Source organism: Mauremys reevesii, linkage group 2 (genome assembly GCF_016161935.1).
Source record: "Mauremys reevesii isolate NIE-2019 linkage group 2, ASM1616193v1, whole genome shotgun sequence".
NCBI classification, from domain to species: domain Eukaryota; kingdom Metazoa; phylum Chordata; order Testudines; family Geoemydidae; genus Mauremys; species Mauremys reevesii.
Genome location: NC_052624.1, coordinates 5,949,746 through 5,969,035, shown reverse-complemented (window position 1 = coordinate 5,969,035; position 19,290 = coordinate 5,949,746). Strand labels below are relative to the sequence as shown.

At 48.8% G+C, this 19,290-nt stretch overlaps 1 protein-coding gene across 1 annotated transcript in view; it reads left to right on the top strand.

Annotated features, from left to right (window-relative positions):
• The window catches only part of PTH1R (parathyroid hormone 1 receptor), a 165,034-nt gene that overhangs the window by 94,277 nt on the left and 51,467 nt on the right, over nt 1-19,290 (top strand). The window contains exons 3-4 of the mRNA XM_039525674.1: nt 14,869-14,979; nt 16,960-17,078. Coding sequence (XP_039381608.1) covers nt 14,869-14,979; nt 16,960-17,078 — 230 coding nt within the window. The remainder of the gene's footprint in view (nt 1-14,868; nt 14,980-16,959; nt 17,079-19,290) is intronic.

The following is a 19,290-nucleotide window of genomic DNA, read 5'->3' as shown; positions in this document are numbered from 1 at the left end:
CAGCCCACCTAGTTCCTCCTTAGCGGGGCTCCCTCATTCAATCAGGAGATTACGTAGCCACTTGATTCCCCTCAGATGGGGCCTGTCTGGTTAATTGCCCCCCTACTTAGCCTATATTAACCCCTTCAGAGCAAGTGTGGGGTGAACACCCCATCTCACTGTGTCAGGCAGGGGTGTGGTTTTTTTCGACCATAGCTATGCTGATGTCACTTTTCAGTGTAGACCAGGCCTAAGAGTGTCTACATACAAAGGCCTGGTCTACACTGAAACATTAGGTCGACCAGCGATGTCACTCAGCGGTATGAAAAATCCCCACCCCTGAGCCATGTAGTTAAACTGATTTAATTCCCCATCAACCTAGCTACCGCCCCACGGAGAGCTGGATTACTTATGCCCACAGGAGAACTCCTCCCCCATTGCTATATGTAGTATCTATACTGGAGCACTTCAAGTGTAGACAAGCCCAAAGTGACACTGTCTTAGCTAAACTGGTTAACATGACATCTTTAGGCCGTATCTGCACCGGAAAGTTGCACCGGTTTAACTGAAGGTGGATTTTTAAATCGATTTAGTGAAACCAGTGCCAGCCTCAGTGGAGATGCTTTAAAGTGGCTTATTTCAGTTTAGTGTATGTCCGTTGGAAACAGGTTTAAGATAAATCAGTCTTGAACTGGTATAGAAGCATCCGCACAGCCTTTTGGGCAAGTTTAATTCAGTTTAAAATTTATTTAATTCAGTTTAATTTAAAGTGAGGCAACATCCCCATAGACAAGGCCTCAATTAAACGAGTGCCCCTCTCTGTGTACGCCAGGGGAAACATTTTCAGAGACACCTACATGACTTGGGAGCCTAATTCCCATTGGCTTTCAATGAAATTGTGGCCATGTCTACACTCTAGTGGCTCCACCCACACAGTTACTGTGCTGCAGCCGTGCTGCTGTAGTCACCTAGTGTAGACGCGGCCTACATCGACAGAAACGGTTTTTCCATTCATGTCCTTAATTCATCTCTCCAAGAGGCAGTAGCTAGGGGCTTGTCTACATGCACAGCGCTGCACTGGCGCATTAGTGAAGATGTTACTATGGCGACGGTAGTTAATTCATCTCCAAGAGAGGCAGTAGCTATGTCGACAGGAGACGCTCTTCTGTCAGCACAGCGCTGTCTAAAGTATAAGTGTGTCGCTCAGGGGGGTGCATTTTTCATGCCCTTGAGCAACGTAGTTATGCCAATGTATGTTCCTGGCCCCACCCTTCCATCGACCCAGTCATGTCTACACTGGAGGTTAGGTCGACTGATCTATGTCACACCGTGCAACATTTTTCACAGTCCTGAGTGACATTGCTAGATCAATCTCATTTTTAAGGGTAAACCAGATCTTACTCTCATAAGAGCCGAAGGGCTGGTGCACGCTGGGAATTTACACTGGCATAGCGACGTCTCTGCGGGCTTGTCTACACTACCACGCGGGGTCGATCTAAGATACGCAACTTCAGCTACGTGAATAGCCTAGCTGAAATCGATGTACTTAGATCTATTTGCGGCGGTGTCTTCACGGCGGTAAGTCAATGGCTGATGCTCTCCCGTCGACTCCGCTTGCGTTTCTCGTTCTGATGGAGTACTGGAGTCTACAGGAGAGCGCTCAGCGGTCGATTTATCGTGTCTAGACTAGACGCGATAAATCGACCCCCGCTGGATCGATCGCTGCCCACCGATCCGGCGGGTAGTGTAGACAAGCCCTCAGTGGTAATCCACCCCCCTGAGAGACAGAGTTATGCCGACTTAACCCCTGTGTAGACAGCAGGAGATTGATGGAAGACTTCTGCTGCTGACCTAGCTATCTCCTCTCGAGGAGATGGAGTACCTACGCCAAGCAGTGTCTAAACCCAGAGCTTAGGTCAACTTTACTATGTCTCTTGGGGGTGTAAATTTATTTGCTACAATCACATGTGCCATTGCAGCACAGACATACCTTTAGGTTCCTAAATTGCTAAGGCCTTGTGTTTGCTAGGCGAAAAAAGTGTGTCCTCAACACGAGTGAGTTAACACCTGGTGACTGACGCAAAGCAGAATCCTAGTGAAGACAAACCAGTTTGTAGTTTTCACACAAGTCAGCAGATCAAGGTAATCTCTCGCCTCCCGCTTCGACTTGACCTGCACACTCGTGTTAAACCTACAAACTGCCTTGCCTCCACTAGGATTTTACCCCGTGTTCGTTACCACGTGTCAGCTAGCTTGAGTTAAGAATAAACCTTTTATCGAGTGGAGACACACCCTTTTGAAAATTCTGCCCAAGATCTAAGAAAGTGACATACACTAAACTGATATAAACCAGGTTTAAATCAAAGTCAGTGTCTCCTCACTGGGGGTAGGGGTTGCATCCAGATGCAGCGGGCATCATAGGCCAGGGAAGGCTAAGCTTTCCCTCGCCCAAACTGTGGCCACGCCCACGCTCCGTGTCCCTCCTCCCGCCCGAAGCTGACGGGGGCTCAGCTCAAGCCGCATCCTGGAGCTCAGGGCTCGGACAGGGGCTGCGGTGGCCAGGGGCAGCTCAGGCCAGCCCAGGGATCGGGCCCACCACTATGACACCGATCAGCCAGCAGGGGTCGGGCCTGCCAGGGTGGCTCAGGCTAGCACAGCTGCGGCAGCTCCCTCTGCAGTGGGGAGGAGGGCGTCAGGGGGCAGGCCTCAGGCAGAAGGGGTGAAGTCAGCAAGCTAGCCTCCCCGCATGGGGGGGTTCATCTGCCACTCATGGTTGCATCTGTTTATAACCAGTGTCATGTTGAATTGGGGTGATGCTGAATATGGACAGGGTCTAAGCAGATTTCAGAGTAGCAGCCGTGTTAGTCTGTATCCGCAAAAAGAACAGGAGGACTTGTGGCACCTTAGAGACTAACAAATTTATTTCAGCATGAGCTTTCGTGAGCTACAGCTCACTTCTTCGGATGCATAGAATGGAACACACAGACAGGAGATATTTATACATACAGAGAACATGAAAAGGTGGAAGTACTCATACCAACAGGAAGAGTCGAATCAATTGAGATGAGCTATCATCAGCAGGAGAAAAAAACCCATTGAAGTGATAATTAAGATGACCCATAGAAGGTGTGAGGAGAACTTAACATAGGGAAATAGATTCAATTAGTGTAATGACCCAACCATTCCCAGTCTCTGTTTAGGCCTGAGTTAATTGTATCTAATTTGCATATTAATTCGAGTTCTGCAGTCTCTCTTTAGAGTCTGTTTTTGAAGTTTTTTTGTTGCAAAACTGCCACCTTCAAGTCTGTCACTGAGTGGTTAGAGAGGTTGAAGTGTTCTCCCACTGGTTTTTGAATGTTATGATTCCTGATGTCAGATTTGTGTCCATTTATTCTTTTGCGTAGAGACTGTCCGGTTTGGCCAATGTACATGGCAGAGGGGCATTGCTGGCACATGATGGTATATATCACGTTGGTAGATGTGCAGGTGTACGAGCCCCTGATGGCATGGCTGATGTGATTAGGTCCTATGATGGTGTCACTTGAATAGATATGTGGACAGAGCTGGCATCGGGCTTTGTTGCAAGGATAGGTCTAAGCAGAGGTGTGGGATTATTCCCAGTGTGTTTTCATGCAGCTCTTCTCTGCGTGTATATTTCTTCTGTGCAGTTCTTGGCTTGGGCATCAAGAGAGGAAGACCCAACAAACAACCAGAAAGAAAAAACCCCATACAACCATCCCCACAAGTATGCAGCTTGCTTTCTTTTTCAGTTTCAATTTTTTTTTTTAATTTAGCCTCCAGATGAAAGCCATTCAGTCGGAACAGGAAACCCTTAAAATTTCTTTTATATGTACATAAATATTATATTTCTGCAACGGTGGCTAAGCCGATGCCACCCCAAAGGCAAACCTGGAAGAGGATGAAGCGAAATCCCCAGCTACGAGTCATCAAACATTTCCCACCCCCATGAATTAAAAGCCTGTCTTGCCCTGCGTTGGAAAACCAGAAGGGACATTTTGTAGCGGGAGAGAGATTTTTACACAAGCCTCTAATTAGTCGAGGCCAGTGGTGATCCCGGAGTGCTAGGTGTTGCAGTTTGCATTGCAAGGGCTTGTTTTTTTAATAAATAAGCCTCTTATTTGCTAGGGAGATGGGGTTATTTTTAGTCAAGAAACCATGACTGTTTATCCAAGGTATGTGTGTTGGCTGCCTGAATTATGGGTCCATTGTCCCTAAGGGCCCCCTCCCCATGCCCAGGCTTTCTTAGCAATGTGGGGAGGGATAGCTCAGTGGTTTGAGCATTGGCCTGCTAAACCCAGTGTTGTGAGTTCAATCCTTGAGGGGGTCACTTAGGGATCTGGGGCAAGAATTGGTCCTGCTAGTGAAGGCAGGGGGCTGGACTCAATGACCTTTCAAGGTCCCTTCTCCTTCTAGGAGATTGGTGTATCTCCAATTATTACCTTTAACAACATGGAGCTGTGGCTTTCCTACCAAGCGTGCTCAATCCTGCCGGGTGCAGGGCACCTCCTAGGAGATGCTGAGAGCCCTCAACTCCCCTTGAAGTCAATGGAGATGCAGGCTCTCAGCACCGCTCACGATAGGGCCTAAGAACCACAGATTTAAATGTCCTGCCAGCTTTTATTTAGCCGTCCTCTCGGCTGTGTTTATCCCAGCCACCCTTTGCATCCTCCATGATCTTAGTATGCGAAGGCCTTGATCCAAAGACTGCCGGAAGTCAGTGCAAAGACCTTCCTCTGGGTCAGGACATTCATAAGTAGTAAGGGAAACATCACAGAGTTAACCTCCCCCAGCAGAACAACAAAGGCACATTGACATACCCAGGTTATTCTAGGTAGGGGACAGCTTGGTTAAGGATCCGTTTGTTGCATTCAGCTGGTATTGCTCATCTATACACAGGTCACAAATGCTTTGGGGCCCGGGGCCATCTCTTTGTTCTGTGCTTGTACAGTGCCTAGCACCAGGGGGTCCTGATCCAGGACTCGTCCTGTATGCTACCGTAGTAATACTAATAATAATGAAGAAATTAAACACGGGTGAAAATAAGACATAAGAAAAAGGAATTGCCAGGAGCAGAACACACCAGGGGTCCGTAGATAGGAGTTAAAAGCAGCTGGAAGGATGGCCTGGTGTTAAGGATTTTTAACCTGAGATTTATAAGCTGTGGAGTCAGTTCCCTACCCAGACTCCCTTGCTTGCTCTGTGCCTCAGTTTCCCTCTTCTAAAAATGGGGATCATAGCACAGCCCTGCCTCCCAGGGATGTGAGAATGAATGTACTAAAGGGGATGAGGTGCTGGGGCCAGATGAACGAGCGGTGATGTTTAGCAGTCCATGACACTGTTATTTATTTAAGGCACAGCAGCACCCGTGTGCATGGCGGCATAATGAAAATGTGAACTCAAGGTCCCTTCTCAAAAGCATTTACCACCCGAGGCCCTGATGATGCAGGCTGTAATGGGCGGGGGCCCACCCACTGCAAGCTGCAGGAGCGGGGCTTAAAAGCCCAATTCTGCAAATCCTTAGCTGCCAGAGTAGCCCTAAATGGGCACCAGAGAGATGAGAGGTGGGGCGCAGCGAAAGCTCATGGATGAGCCCTGAGTTTTAACCGTAGGCTGTGCCGTGATTATTAACAACAATCATTTTGCTGATCAGCTAGCAGCTCTCCCAGGTTTACACCTCCCGGGTGAACTTTGTTTTAAAGAGACACTGGAAGGGGGAGAGGCTTATTTGAGCATAAGCTTTCGTGGGCTACAGCCCACTTCATCGGATGCATAGACTGTTTCGGATGTTTTATGTGATCTGTGCTCTCCTTTGATGTGCGCGATTCACTAGAAAGCATAAAGTTGCCAGACTGAACAACGCGGGTGAGGCGTTTTTTCCGGTGTGCTGGGCTCTGCAGCACGCAGAAAGATGCAGATACAGGCAGAGACTGGCACGTGTCCAGAGACACAGGTGTGAGCGCGCTCACACGCACACTCGCCCGGATATACAGTCACACACACTCACCCAAATGGACCCCCCCTCCCCTAGCACTCAGTGCAAACACAGAGCCAGCCCGGACATGTGCCCAAGTACACTCATCCGCACACACACACCCCCTTCAAACCGACACCTATTCCCAGACACACACAGCTGGCAATGCAGCTGCAGGCCCAGACAAACACCCCCGTACAGACGCACATCCCACCCGGACCCCCCTCCCTAAGGCCCGGGTCATTTTTTTGGGTTGCTCCTCCCTGCTTGTTTCCAATCCGCTGAATGTCCTTCCCGTAATAGAGTGACCACAATTGGACACCGTATTCCAGATGCGGTCTCCCTGGTGCCGAGCACAGTGCCAGAATAACTCGGGCTGATTTATATTCCATACCCCCAGATAAACACACTGCCAAGCGGCCGCGCAGCTGGTTTCAATGTGTTCTCCACATGTATGCGACGCTTGCACAAAGAACGGACGGGGGTGGGGTAGGAAATCTAGAAGGCAAGTGAGCACATCCCTCGGTGGATGCACCCTGAGCAGCGGAAACGTGTAAGGCTTCAGGGTGCAATTGTCTCTCTGCGGTCAGCTTCCTGAGGGCATCTCTGCAAAGACCCCCTTCCTCCCTGGCTGTTCTGGGTTCAGCGGGGCCCCCCTGTCCCACAGTGCCAAGCCGCCTGGGTTCATCAGCACCTGCAAGAGTGGCGTCCTGTGAGGCCCTTTCGCCAGAGGGCTCTCAGCTAGAGTGGGGCGTTTTGGATGATGAAAGGTTTTGCAGCCGTGGCCTCAGAAGAGGTATTTCTTTGATTGCGGGCAGTGTCGTTGTGGCCGTGTCAGTCCCAGGAGATTGGAGAGATGAGGTGAGGGAGGTAATAGCTTTCACTGGACCAACTTCTGGTGGTGAGGGAGACAAGCTTCCGAGCTACACAGAGCTCCTCTTCGGGGCTGGGAGAGGTACTCGGGGCATCACAGCAAAATGCAAAAGCCAGGTCACCGCAGGACAGGGGAGAGGCACCAGGGCATTAGCCCATGCCAGCCCCTGCTCAGCTGGGACTGCCTCTTACCTGCTGGCAAGCTCCTTGTCCGGCTGCAGCAGGTCCCATCCCAGCCCTGGCACAGAGGGAGCCCAGCTGGGGGTGGGGAGGGAGATGGAGAGGATCCAGTGACCGAGGGGTAGAGAAGAGGAGAGGAGAGAATGACAGGGGCGGGGCCTTGGGGGGAGAGATGGAGCAGGGGCAGAGCCTTGCGGGGAGAGGCAGAGAAGGGGACGGAGCCTGGGGGGAAAGGAGAGAAGGGGTGGGGCCTCAAGGCAAGAGGTGAAGCAGGGGCAGGGCCTTGGGGGGAAGAAGTGGGGCACGGTCGGGGTCTCGGGGGGGTGCAGATAATAGAAACTAGAAAGGTGACAACCCTATTGTTGAGCATAAGTAGTTAGTCTATTTTGTAAGGGACCATTCAAGATAGAATGGCCTATTAACACCTCTGCGGTCATAGGACAAAAAGAGGGGTTAGCGGTTACAGACTGTTGTAATCAATCACAATTCCAGCATCACCCTTAGAGGCCCCATTGTGCTAGGTGCTGTACATACAAATAGGAAGAGACAGTCCCTGCCCCAAAGAGGCAACCGTCTAAGTACCCAAGATGGACAAAGGGTGACCAGGGTGCAGTGTTCTAGGAGTAGCGGTTAGGGCTTTGGTTAAGGAACTGGACGGGGAAGGCCCGAGTTCAATTCTTGTCTCCCTATGTGAACTTCAGCCACTCTCTGGTTGTTAGAAACGAGGATGAGACCTGCCGTCAGGGCCGGCTTTAGGATGGGCGGGGCCCGATTCAAAAGAGCTGCAGCCGAAATGGCAGCTCAGTCGGTTGCCGCTGTGTCTGGCAGCACTTCGTCGGAGGGTGCAGGTCCCACCTCTGCTCACGTTTGGGTTCTTTTGCACCGTCTCTGAAGCATCAGTCCTGGCAACATATGGACCACCGGTCTGATTCTATGTATTTGGTATCCTCCTTTGGCGGGAAGACGCACTGGGAGTTCTGGCTGGATCAGCTATACAGCTGAATTGGCCACAGAGGTTACTGATGAGCTCCCAAGAGTTTAGGCAGGATAGAGCCTGGGATTTCTTACTCCTGAAACTCGGGTCCCTATCCTTCGAGCGAATTAGCTGTAGCAGCCCCTAGAGGGGAATGTGGTTGCACACATGCAAATGTGTTTGCCGTGCGATCCAGTAGAGATCACTGATCCACATGTACCCGAGATAAGCGCTGCTAGTGTGCTCACCCGAGCCCTTGCTCAGCTGAAGCAGGGAAAGAGCCAGACACCGGGGTCAGGTATGAGAAGGAACAAACGTCCCCAAAGATAGCGCAGCATCCTCACGCATCTGCATCCTCCCACCCCCAGTCTAGCATCCAGAATGGGAAGCGTCTGTAAAGCTGTCAGAACCGCTCAGCCCACACCCTGTGGAAAAGCAGGCGTCGGGGCTTAGTGTTTACCCAGGCTGTTTGTTTATAATTTTTATAATATGTGTGTAAAGCTCCAACCCAACAGTTCCTGCACGTCCCCTGGCGTTGTCTCCCTGCCTGACTTCCAGGTGGCTGGGGGAAAGGCTCAGCAGAGATTTTTTTTGCAGCAGAGAAATGGTCTGACACACCATTTTACTGCATGAATCTTTAACCAAATCCCCTACCTCCCTCATTAAAACAATCTGCAGTGGGTGCAAATTGGCATAGATGTGGTGGAATTAATGGAGCTGCACTGATTTTCACTAGTGACATGACCAACATTCAGTGTATGTATATGCTATATACACATGTGTGTATATCTATGTACCTGCCCATATTTCTATGTGTGTGTGTGTGTAACACCACCAGATGCTGGTTGTCAGCAGGCAGGACTGAACCAGGGCATTTGGGAGCTTAGTATATGAGTTGCTACTGCATGAGCTATCTGGCAGCTAGCTAAGGTTGTAGTTGATTCATTAATCTCTAAGGGTACGTCTACACTACCCGCCACATCGGTGGGTAGCGATCGCTCTATCGGGGATCGATTTATCGCGTGTAGTGTAGATGCGATAAATCAATCCCTGATCGCTCTTCCATCGACTGCTGAACTCCGTGGCAATCGATCCCGCGCCGTGAGGACGCGAGGTAAGTCAAACTAAGATACGTCGACTTCAGCTACGCTATTCCCGTAGCTGAAGTTGCGTATCTTAGGTCGATCCCTCCACCCCGCCCAGTGTAGACCAGGCCAAAGTGGTCTCGGTGCCACTACATGGGACAGAGCACCACACCCAGGAGGTGTGTGGGTTACATGTATAACATATATACCCTGCGTATTTATTCCTGTTTTCTCTGGAGGTTATACAGTTTGTTGTGAGTTACATTTTAATTGTGTCCTGTTTATTCCAGGAAAAGCTCCTTTTAGGCCCTCTGACACAAACATAACATGCATGCACGTATATGTACTCAAATATATTCTTACCCCTCTCTACACTGCTGCTCAGAGTGATGCAAGCAGCTTCTTTCAGTCCTAAATGTGCATTCTCTTTGTTGAAAAGAAAAATCCTCATAAGCTTTTACCTGGTCAGTTACAATAAAGCTGATCCCCTCTGGTTATCTGTATTCAGTATTCTGCAGTGGATCAGAAAATTGAGATGTCTTAGGAAAACTAGCATTTAGTTTTTGCAATGCCCGAAAGCAGGTGGTTGAAACTTTTTAATGAAAAATTCTCCAGCCGAGAAATGGTCTTTTAAAAAACTTGTCTTGAAAAATTGTCGGCTTACGATTTTTTAATTTTTTTCAATGTTTGTTATTTATCATTTTTCAATTTATTCTCTCTCTTTTCTGTCTGTTTTTTTAAATCATTTTTTTAAATGACTGGTAAAAGAGGAAGGAAGAAGGGGGAGGGAAAACAAAAAAAATTAAAATGATAAACGAAACAAAAAAAATGGTCCCTTTTGAACCCTGCAAAATGAAAACAACTTTTGAAAAATTTTGTGAATTTTTTTCGTCCATTTTTTTAACCAGCTGTAGTGTGAATTGCTTTACAAAACAACAACAACTATAATAATTAATAATACCTGGCTCTTACATAAGCATGTTTCATCTGCACAACAAAGCCACAATAAAACAAACGTTTTAGTGAGGGTCAGAAACTGCTCCTAAATGTCACCTGAGACAGACGTGGGTATTAAACTAACAAAAGTCTAATGGGGACAGGTAAGGCAAAGGGTCCGATAATAACATCATGCAGTTACTCAGGTCAGGCATGTTTGATGTTTCTGTTTTAAAAAATATTTCCTGGGTGTATTCAGGCACTTCCTGTTGTCAATAAGGGTAGAGGAATAATTTAATTCAACTTTTCATTAGTTTTGACAGATGCTTCTAAAGACGATGAAAATACTTTGCCCTATTTAGTACTGTTTGGTCAAAAGTCTCAAATCCCTTCAGAAACACGGCTTTATAAACACCAAACCTCAGTGCGGGACCGAAGTATTATTGTATCCATGTCACAGATGGACAAACTGAGGCACAGAACTAGTTAGGGTGTGATCCAACTTCCATGAAGTCAGCAGGAATCTTTTAATTGATTTCAATGGCAGCTCGTTTGGGCCCAGATCCACGCAGGTATTTAGACCCCTAATGTCCACTGGAACCAATGGGCATTCAGAGCCTAAATACCTTTTGTTGCATCTGGGCTCTCAGTGACTTAACTAAAAATTGCAGCAGGACAGAAGCAACAGAACCCAGGAGTCCTGACTTCCAGTTTGATAGTCTGATCACTGTGCGTTAGCCTCATCAGTCTCCAGCATTTCTGTTGAACACACTAGCGGGGAAATAATTGCACACCTCGCTAGTTCGGCAGCATCAATTTCCCTTCCATGCACAAAGTGAGGGGCTACCACTGAAGACAAATGTTAGAAGAGAAAGCGCAGTACAACGAGGCTTGGTAGAATTTGATTTATATTTTTTTATCATTTCAGTGAATAATTTCTATGTTTATTGCAAAGCATTTTTAAACTCTTTTTAATTTCAATTTTCACAGACGGTGTTTTCAGCTGTTTTTTCCTCTTTTTATCCATTTCAATTTTCACAGTTTTGGGACATTAAAGGGGGGCAGACACAATCATTATTTAATGACTGCAGACGTTGCGAGTCAAAAACGTGAGCGCTTTATAACCGGTACAGCACAAATGGTCAATATCACATGTCAAAATATGCAAAGTAAATCTCCTTCCACCAAACGTCAATGAGCAGGATTTTTCTTACTTTGCCTATCTGTACGTTTCGATTAATGGTGATGGGAAAAAAATTGGTTGATTTGTGTGTGTGCAGTGAAATCAACATGTCCTGATAACAAGCTAATTCTGCCAAGCCTAGGTACGACTAATGGAAATTAGGTATATACACCCATTCTCTCTTTAACTTGGCCCAATGGAATGTAGATCTCTGCTTTCTGCATGTCATGCCAGTGCTGGAGACACCTGCTCACTCTATACTGGGACTTCAGTTTCCTATTGCTGCCAATCTGCCATCTTTCATCAGCACTAAATTAAAGATAAGAAATCAATAGTTAAATTGTGTGTCATTGTATGCCCTAAATTACCAGCATATTGAATCATGCTCTGTCATCCCTAAACCCAAAGGGGAGAAAATTATCTAGGATACTTTTTTTAAGGAATCCTGCGTTGTTCTTTAATCATACGAAAGCGTATGCATTAGAAAGAATAAATTACTTGAATGACTGAAAGACTGTTGATGGCCTAGCTTTGATGTTAATGGAAGAACATCATCTCTGTGAGCTTGGAACATTTGTTGTGTCTTTAATAATGGAACGCTATCACAGATGAGAAGAATGTGCTGTATTCCAGTCTGTTTTTATCGCTGCAGAGTGCCTTTAGACCAGACACTGAGAATCTAGCTCTGCTGGGAGTATCAGTCTGCAGTGCAGTAATTGCTAAAGAGGGGAAAGCTGCCTCCTGCAGCTCTGAAATTAAAACAGAGTGGGGCCCGTCTGTGCGCGTCTGTCTGCATTTGTTTTCCTTTCAGATGGGTTCTTGGGGCATGATCCTGAAAGATTCTGAGCAGTCTGGCCCAGCTGGTCCAACCCAGCAAAGTATTTAAGCAAGTGCTTAATTCTAAGCACAAACGTAATCCCACGGAAGTGAATGGGACTACTCAGGTACTTCAAATTAAGCGCATATTTAAGCACTTTGTTGGACTGGCGCGGAGAGCTCAGCACTTTGCAGGATTGAGTCTTTACATACCATATATTGCTGCGAGCCAGTTGTGGATAGACTAGGAGATTCTGAAGGGTTTTCACCCCTACTTTCAAGGGAATGCTGAAAGCCAGAGCTGTGTATACACTCCATCTTAAGGCAGCACAAGCGATGTCACTTAGGGGTGAAAATAAGTCACCCCCCTGAGTGATGTAAATTACACCGACCTAAGCGCTGGTGTGGACAGTGCGAGGTCAGGGGAGACCTTCCCCTGCCGACATAATTACTGCCGCTCAAGGGGGCTGGAGTAAGTACGTTGATGAGAAAGCGCTCTCCCGTCAGCTTCGGGCATCTGCACTAGCATCACTACAGCAGCGCAGATGCATCGGTGCAAGTTCTGCTGTATAGCTATAGCCTAGGTCAATTACCATGGCCATCCCGCTCATCAGAGGATAGGCTGGGCAGTTCTGAGCATGGACAGCAGTTGGCTTCATCGGGTGTTGCTTGTACCAACAGGTGATTAGAAACAAAAGAACATAGAAAGTGCTACACCAGAGCTGACCAGTTGTCCACCTAGTCATGTGTCCTGTCTCTGGCAGTGGTCCGTTCCAGCTGCTTTGGAGGAAGGTGTAAGAACCCAGCAGTAAGCAGTTCTGTGATCACCTGCCGCTAAGCAAAGTTGTTTCCTGACCCCCGTTAGCCTATAGTTTGGCTTCTGCCCTGGAGCATGAGGATTTGTGGTCCATATGCTCAAAGGTATCGAGGCACTGAAATACCTTTGAAGATCTGGGCCCAGAGCCCTTCCAGAACTGTGGAGGGAGTTGCGTCGTGCTGTTCTTTTCCAACCCTTGCTACTGAAGCTCTGGATAATAAATTTGTTAGTCTCTAAGGTGTCACAGGTACTCCTGGTCTTCTCACCATTAGAGTGGGTCAGATTGTTTCAAGTTTTGATAAATTTCAAAATAAAAAAAAATAGGATGAACGTTGAGATGAATATTCAGAATTGAGTTTTCAAAATAAATTCCAAAAAGAAAGGGGGTGGAGGGAAGAGTGTTACTTCTTCCCCCTATTTTTAACTACCCCTACTCCAGCCGTATAGACGTCCTCTGAACCCTTTATGCTGGCTGCAGGATGATAGACTTCAACTATAGATTAGGGAGTGTGAGGGATATGAAATTTAGTTTCTTCCAAAAATTGGACCCGATCTTCCCTCATTGATATCAAACTCCTGCTGACTTAACTGGGAGTGGGGCTGGCTGAAAGGAACACTAATCCAGCCACCTGTTTTTAGAAAACCTGGGAAAACTGGTACCAGCAGACAGATGTAAGCAACTCCCCAAAGCATTTTTAGTATAAATACTCTTTCTCTGGATTGATATGAATGCTAGAACAAGGCACCTGTCTATATGCTCTAGTTGCCCTGAATGTTACAACCAAATTAATGCTCACACGTATTTACGGGGCAGCGTTATAACTCAGCGTAACTTACCACCAGCGGCTGGTGTATCGGAGCTATTTGGAGTTACCGTGTCTAAACGCAGCACCTGAGAGGTTCAGTTCCCCCCCTTCTCACTGCTAAATTCCCCACCCTTTATAATCTCTTTCCTCTGTCCCATTTTCAAATGCCTGGGTGACAAGGCCAGCTGCCCACCGTGCCCTGAAGGACTATTTCAGACCAACGTGAGAAGTGGCTTCCAAAGTCATGGGAATCCCCACAGAGAACACCTGGACAGCAGCCCTTTTATCCGGACCATGTCCCTTAGAAAAGAATCAAAAGCGGGATGGGTTGTATCTACTCCACCGCCGCTGGCAGGTGTCAGGAGCTGCGCACTAGAAGCCAATTGCTGAGCATAACAACAGCAGCTTTAGCGAACCTACTAACTTCTTGACTAGTGGTTCTCAACCTGTTTATCATTGTGGGCCGCAGGTTGAGAACCACAGCGCCTCCCTCCTAAGTGTCCCCAGAGTCCCCTATGCCCAGTGCCCCTGCTCAGAGCGAGGCCAGGAGCAGAGCCCTGGACACTGGGCCGGGCAGGTGGGACCCAGACCCACCGTGTGGCACTGGACAGCTGGACCACGAAACCTGCAGCGGGGCCAGACCCCGGACCCCGAACTCTGCTGTGAGGGGCTGGGCAGCGGGACTCCTCTCCCCTCCTCCCCCCTCCGCGGGGCCGGGCAGCCGGACTGCAGGACCCCCCCGACCTTGCACAGGGCTGGGCAGCCAGCAGCCGAACCTGACCCCAGGAGCGGAGCCCTACCTAAAACCTGGGGATGCTGCAGCACCCCGGCAAAACTCCAGTTCCCAGCCCCCCCCCACTTCCTCACTGCCCAGAGCCCCCCCACAAACCTACCCACTCTCCCACTCCCTGCGTCACTCACCAGAACCCTGCTGGCAGGAGCGCTCATGCAGGCTGCAAGACGCTGTCTCCCCCTCAGCCACCCCTGCCCCCTGCCAGGCCAGGGCAGCACATTCTGAATTTTTTTAGCAGGCAGCTGGGCCACAGCTGAGTGCTAATTGGGCCAGATTTGGGCCCTGCAGTTAATTCTAGCTGGGAGAAGGCCCTCTCCGGGCAGTGAATATCCAGGAGGCAGCTGGCACACGACACTTCTGAGGACGCTATGTCGGTGCAAGCCGCGGAATGCTGCAGGCTCAGTGACTTCTCTTGTTTTCGCTTCTCTCCCGCAGATGGTTTCTGTCTGCCCGAGTGGGACGGCATTGGCTGCTGGCCCGAAGGCATGCCCGGCAAAGTGGTGGCCATGCCGTGTCCTGAGTACATCTATGACTTCAACCACAAAGGTAATGAAGCTCCTTCCCAAGCACCACGGGAACTTTTTGGCCTGCAGCGGGGAGGGATGTAGCTGAGGACTAAAGAGCCGGGCGTTGGCCTGGGGAACCTTTCCCCTCTTGAACGGTGTCCTGGGTTTACCCCCCGGCCCTTAAACAGTATCCTGGGAGTCACCCTTTAGTGCCCCAGCCCCCAGGGGGTCCCGTTTTGCCATAAGGGTAGGCCAGATGGCCTCAACACCTCCTAGACTGGGCCTTCGGGGTCCAGCAATCCTGGTGTGTCAGCATCAGAGCAGACTCCCAGTTAGGGACTTTCTACCCCTTTCGGGGATCAGTGCACGTCAGTGTTTGCAGATTTTCACAGCCCCCTGGACTACAGCATCTGGGAGCGCTTAGGTGAGCATGGAGAAGCACAGGTGAAGGCGGAGTCTGAGGCCAGAGCTCCGCCAAGCCAAACTGCTGCAGAATCCATCTCGGCTCTGTGCTTCTTTGTCTCTGAGTCCGGAGTGAGAGCCCCTGTGTTGAGAGAACCTGTTCTTGTCACAGGCACCTGACACCTTCAAATCCTTGTTCTCCAGCTCAGGGCTTTTTGTTCTTCTTCCATGCAGGGAAATGAGGAGAAGCAACTGGCTCTAGGAGTTGATCTTCGGTTATTAAGGTTCCTCTTGTCAGGGTAGGGCCTGTGTTGATTCCAGCCCTGTCAGCCTTAGTGGCTCAGACACTTTGCCCTGATCGCCGCTGTTGCAAGGACAGAATTAATTCTCACCCCATCCCCAGAAGTAGTGACGCAACGCGGATGGGTGCGGGATCCTACAGATAGAGTGTAAAAGTATTACAGAAAATTCCAACTGTCGTCACCGATGGCGGCTCCACTCCAGCTCCTGAGGGCAGTGTCCCTGTGACATTGGTGTGGCTGCACTGGTCTTATTCCACATTACAAAGCTACCACACTAGTGGAGCCGAGACCACAGTTTGGCTAGACGGTGTCTAATTTTTTTAAAAAACAAAAAATCCTTGGGCCTGTTTCTCAGTTGCTCTGTACTTGAGCTGGGCGCAGGACCGGAGTTGGTGGGTAAAACCATTTTTGTGCTCCCCCCATTCTGGGCTATGCAGGAGTCTGCTTGGTCCCTGGTGTGAATAAGAGCAGCCTCAAGGCTGCTCTACCTTATGCATGCTTCCCAGGGCTCCCAGGAAGCAGAGACTAGCCACCGTGTAGTAGACTACATCCACAACCCTCCCACAGGCCCACTGTGGGCGAGACTGGGAGCTGGGCCAGCGTAGAATCCTTATGCCAGAACTGCAGCTGCCAGGGAGGTTTTTCTGCACATCCACTTAAAGGCCCCCTTGTGATACGTGGAAGGGGAAGGAGGAGGGTCTAGTGGTTGGAGCACTGGACTGGGGCACTGGGTTGTATTCCTGGATTTGCCACAGGCGCTCTGGCTGACTCTGTGCTGTATCTGTCTTCCCTCTTGGTAACAGGGGTGCGACAAAGAAAAAAAAATCGATTCCTAATTGGAAGGCACTAAGATTGTACAGTGATAAGGGCTAGAGATGTAGAAAGATCCACTTGAACAAGCCCATTGCTTTTCAATGACTTTTTTTTAACAATCATGCAAATGTTTCCATGCTATTGGATTTTGAAAACCATTTTTCTGTCTTTCTTTTTTCAAACCCCGTATTTTGACCTACACTGTTTGATGGGTGCCTCTTTAAATTTGAGAGTTTCTGTGTAGAACAAATGGCTGGTTTTTGAAGTTCAGTTGCGGGGGGAGATCCCCTGCGCTAAGCTGATCTGAAACAACCCCCTGTTCCCCTGCACCTCCATGACAAGCAGTAGAGAGAGAAGATAAGGGCAGGCTGATTATGGGTAACTGAGTTATAAGAACAGGTGTGAATCTGTGGTTGAAGCTTCGGGAAAGATACTTCTTCTGTTCTCCCAGGACTGCAATCCGCTAAGCGTCATGTCGTCTGTTTTCTCGTTCCTTTCGTTAGGCCACGCCTATCGGCGGTGTGACCTGAATGGGAGCTGGGAGCTGGTGCCAGGCAACAACCGCACCTGGGCGAATTACAGCGAATGCGCCAAGTTCCTCACCAACGAAACCAGGGAGATGGTATGCCATGCTTGTATGCAAACTGGGAACGGGGGGATCTGATCAGAACTAGCCAACAGAGCCTTCTGTTCTTAAACAAGCAGCGCCCTGCAGGTTGCTTCCTGATGCTGGAAAGATTCCCAATGTTTGCAGGTCCCAATCAAATCTTTCCCATTTGTTTCAGTGGGAAATTGTTTCACCTCCAGGGGGCGGAGGTGGCGTGTTCTTCAAGACAGTCAGATATTTGTCATGAACTCCTCAAAGTGGCCTGATCCATTTTCACAGAGTGCCAGGGTGGGGGAATCTGGAGGGCGCTATGTGGAATTTCTTAAGAAGTTAAGAACTGATAACCACAATTTTTTTTGGGGGGGGGGCTCATTCCATGCTAGTGGAGACCATCACCACCTATTGTCAGGGACCCCCCTACAGGGATCAGTGCCGGATACTGCTCAAAGTTTTCATGAATGACTTGGCTAATGGAGTGGAGAGTACGCTTATAAAATTTGCAGGTGACACCAGGCTGGGAGAGGTTGCAGGCACTTGGGAGGACAGGATTAGAAGTCAAAACGACCTGGACAAATTGGCAAATTGCTCTGAAATCAGAGGAGGGTTACCAGCTTTCCCCAGAAACTAAAATCAGTGGGGGGTAATTACGGCAGGTCCCGGGACAGGTAAACACCTCCAGAGAAGTACTCCACCCTGGAGCGAATTGCATAGCTTGGTTCAGACTGGGTTCAAGGGGCCTGAAGACAGGCAGTTGATGCTATTGAGAAGGGGAGGCAGTGGAGGGATGCCAAGAGAAGGCTGACATGGTCAAAGCCATGGGCTACGAGAATGATCTTTGTAGCAGCGTTCTGATTGGATCTGAGCAGGGTGTTTGTCATGACCAGAGAGAAGGATGTTGCAGCAATCAGCTTCTGGGCTTTTGAGCCACAGAGCTCTGCAGGTCTGGGAAAGCAGCTCCCAGCGTCACAGCAAAATGCAAGGTGGCATTAGTAGTTAGCATGTATTGTAAGGGACCATTCGAGGTAGAGTGGCCTGTTTACACCTCTGTGGTCATAGGCCAAAAAGAGGTGGGCAGTGGGTTACAGATCCTTGTAATAAGCCAGAAATCCAGTGTCTCAGTTCGTCCAGGATTTTTAGTGTCTAGCAAAGTGATCAATTTAAGCTCCCAAGCTGGTCTTTGGAAAGTGTTGTGCAGGTTTCCTTTGAGGACTGGGACTGACAGGTCAGATATGGAGTGATCGCTTTGTGCAAGCGAAATGTTAGCGATGTTATGCAGAAGAAATCTGCAAGATGTATGTAGCCTCCTCCCTTTTCTCTCCCGGGTGCTTGCTATCACTGGTATTAGGAGTGGCTTCTCCCCTCTCCTATGCATTCAAAACTAGGCAGGAGGATGTACTATATTTTAGGGAACAATCCTGCGCTGGTAGGGAAATACACTGCATGACCTCACCAGAATAAAGAGAGAACTGGATCATCTAATTAAGGCATGTATGGTGGGCCCACCCCCGGTTACCATAGTATTTGAACACCTCACAATCTTTAATGTACCTCCTGCTACTCCTATAAGGCAGGCAGGTGCTGTTCTCCCTGTTTGACCTCTTGCAGAGAAACAAGGTAGGTGAGGTAATAACTTTTATTAGCCCAGCTTCTGTCGGTGGAAAGACACCAGCTTGTGAGCTACGCAGAGCTCTTCAGGGCAGGGTCTCACGCAAGGTGGAACAGATTGTTTAGCATAAGTAGGTAACGTGTTCAAACCCCTCTGCAGTCAGAGGACAAACAAAGGGGAGGCTAGTGGGTTACAGACTGTTCTGATAAGCCATAGATCCAGTGTCTTTTTTAAGACCATGATTTTTAGTGTCTAGCAAAGGCTTGAAGTTAAGCTCCCAGGCTCATCTTTCGAAGGTGCTGTGCAGGTTTCCTTTGAGGACGAGGACGGAGAGTGTTCATATGTGGAGGGATTGTTTAGTGAAAAGTGTTTGCCCACGGGTGAGACAGTTTTTGCCTTTGATCATTTTTCTGGGTGAGTTCATTTGAGAGTGTAATGATGGTCTGGCTTCACCCACACGGTTGTTATTGGGGCATTTAGCCCACTGGCTGAGGTACAGCACGTGTTGTGATAGGCGTGTGTAGCACCCAGGCATTTTTAAAGGTCTGTTTAGGGGCTATTGATCATGGTAGCAGTGGCAGTATGGCTGCAGCTTTTGCGTCTGTTGTTCTGGCAGGACCT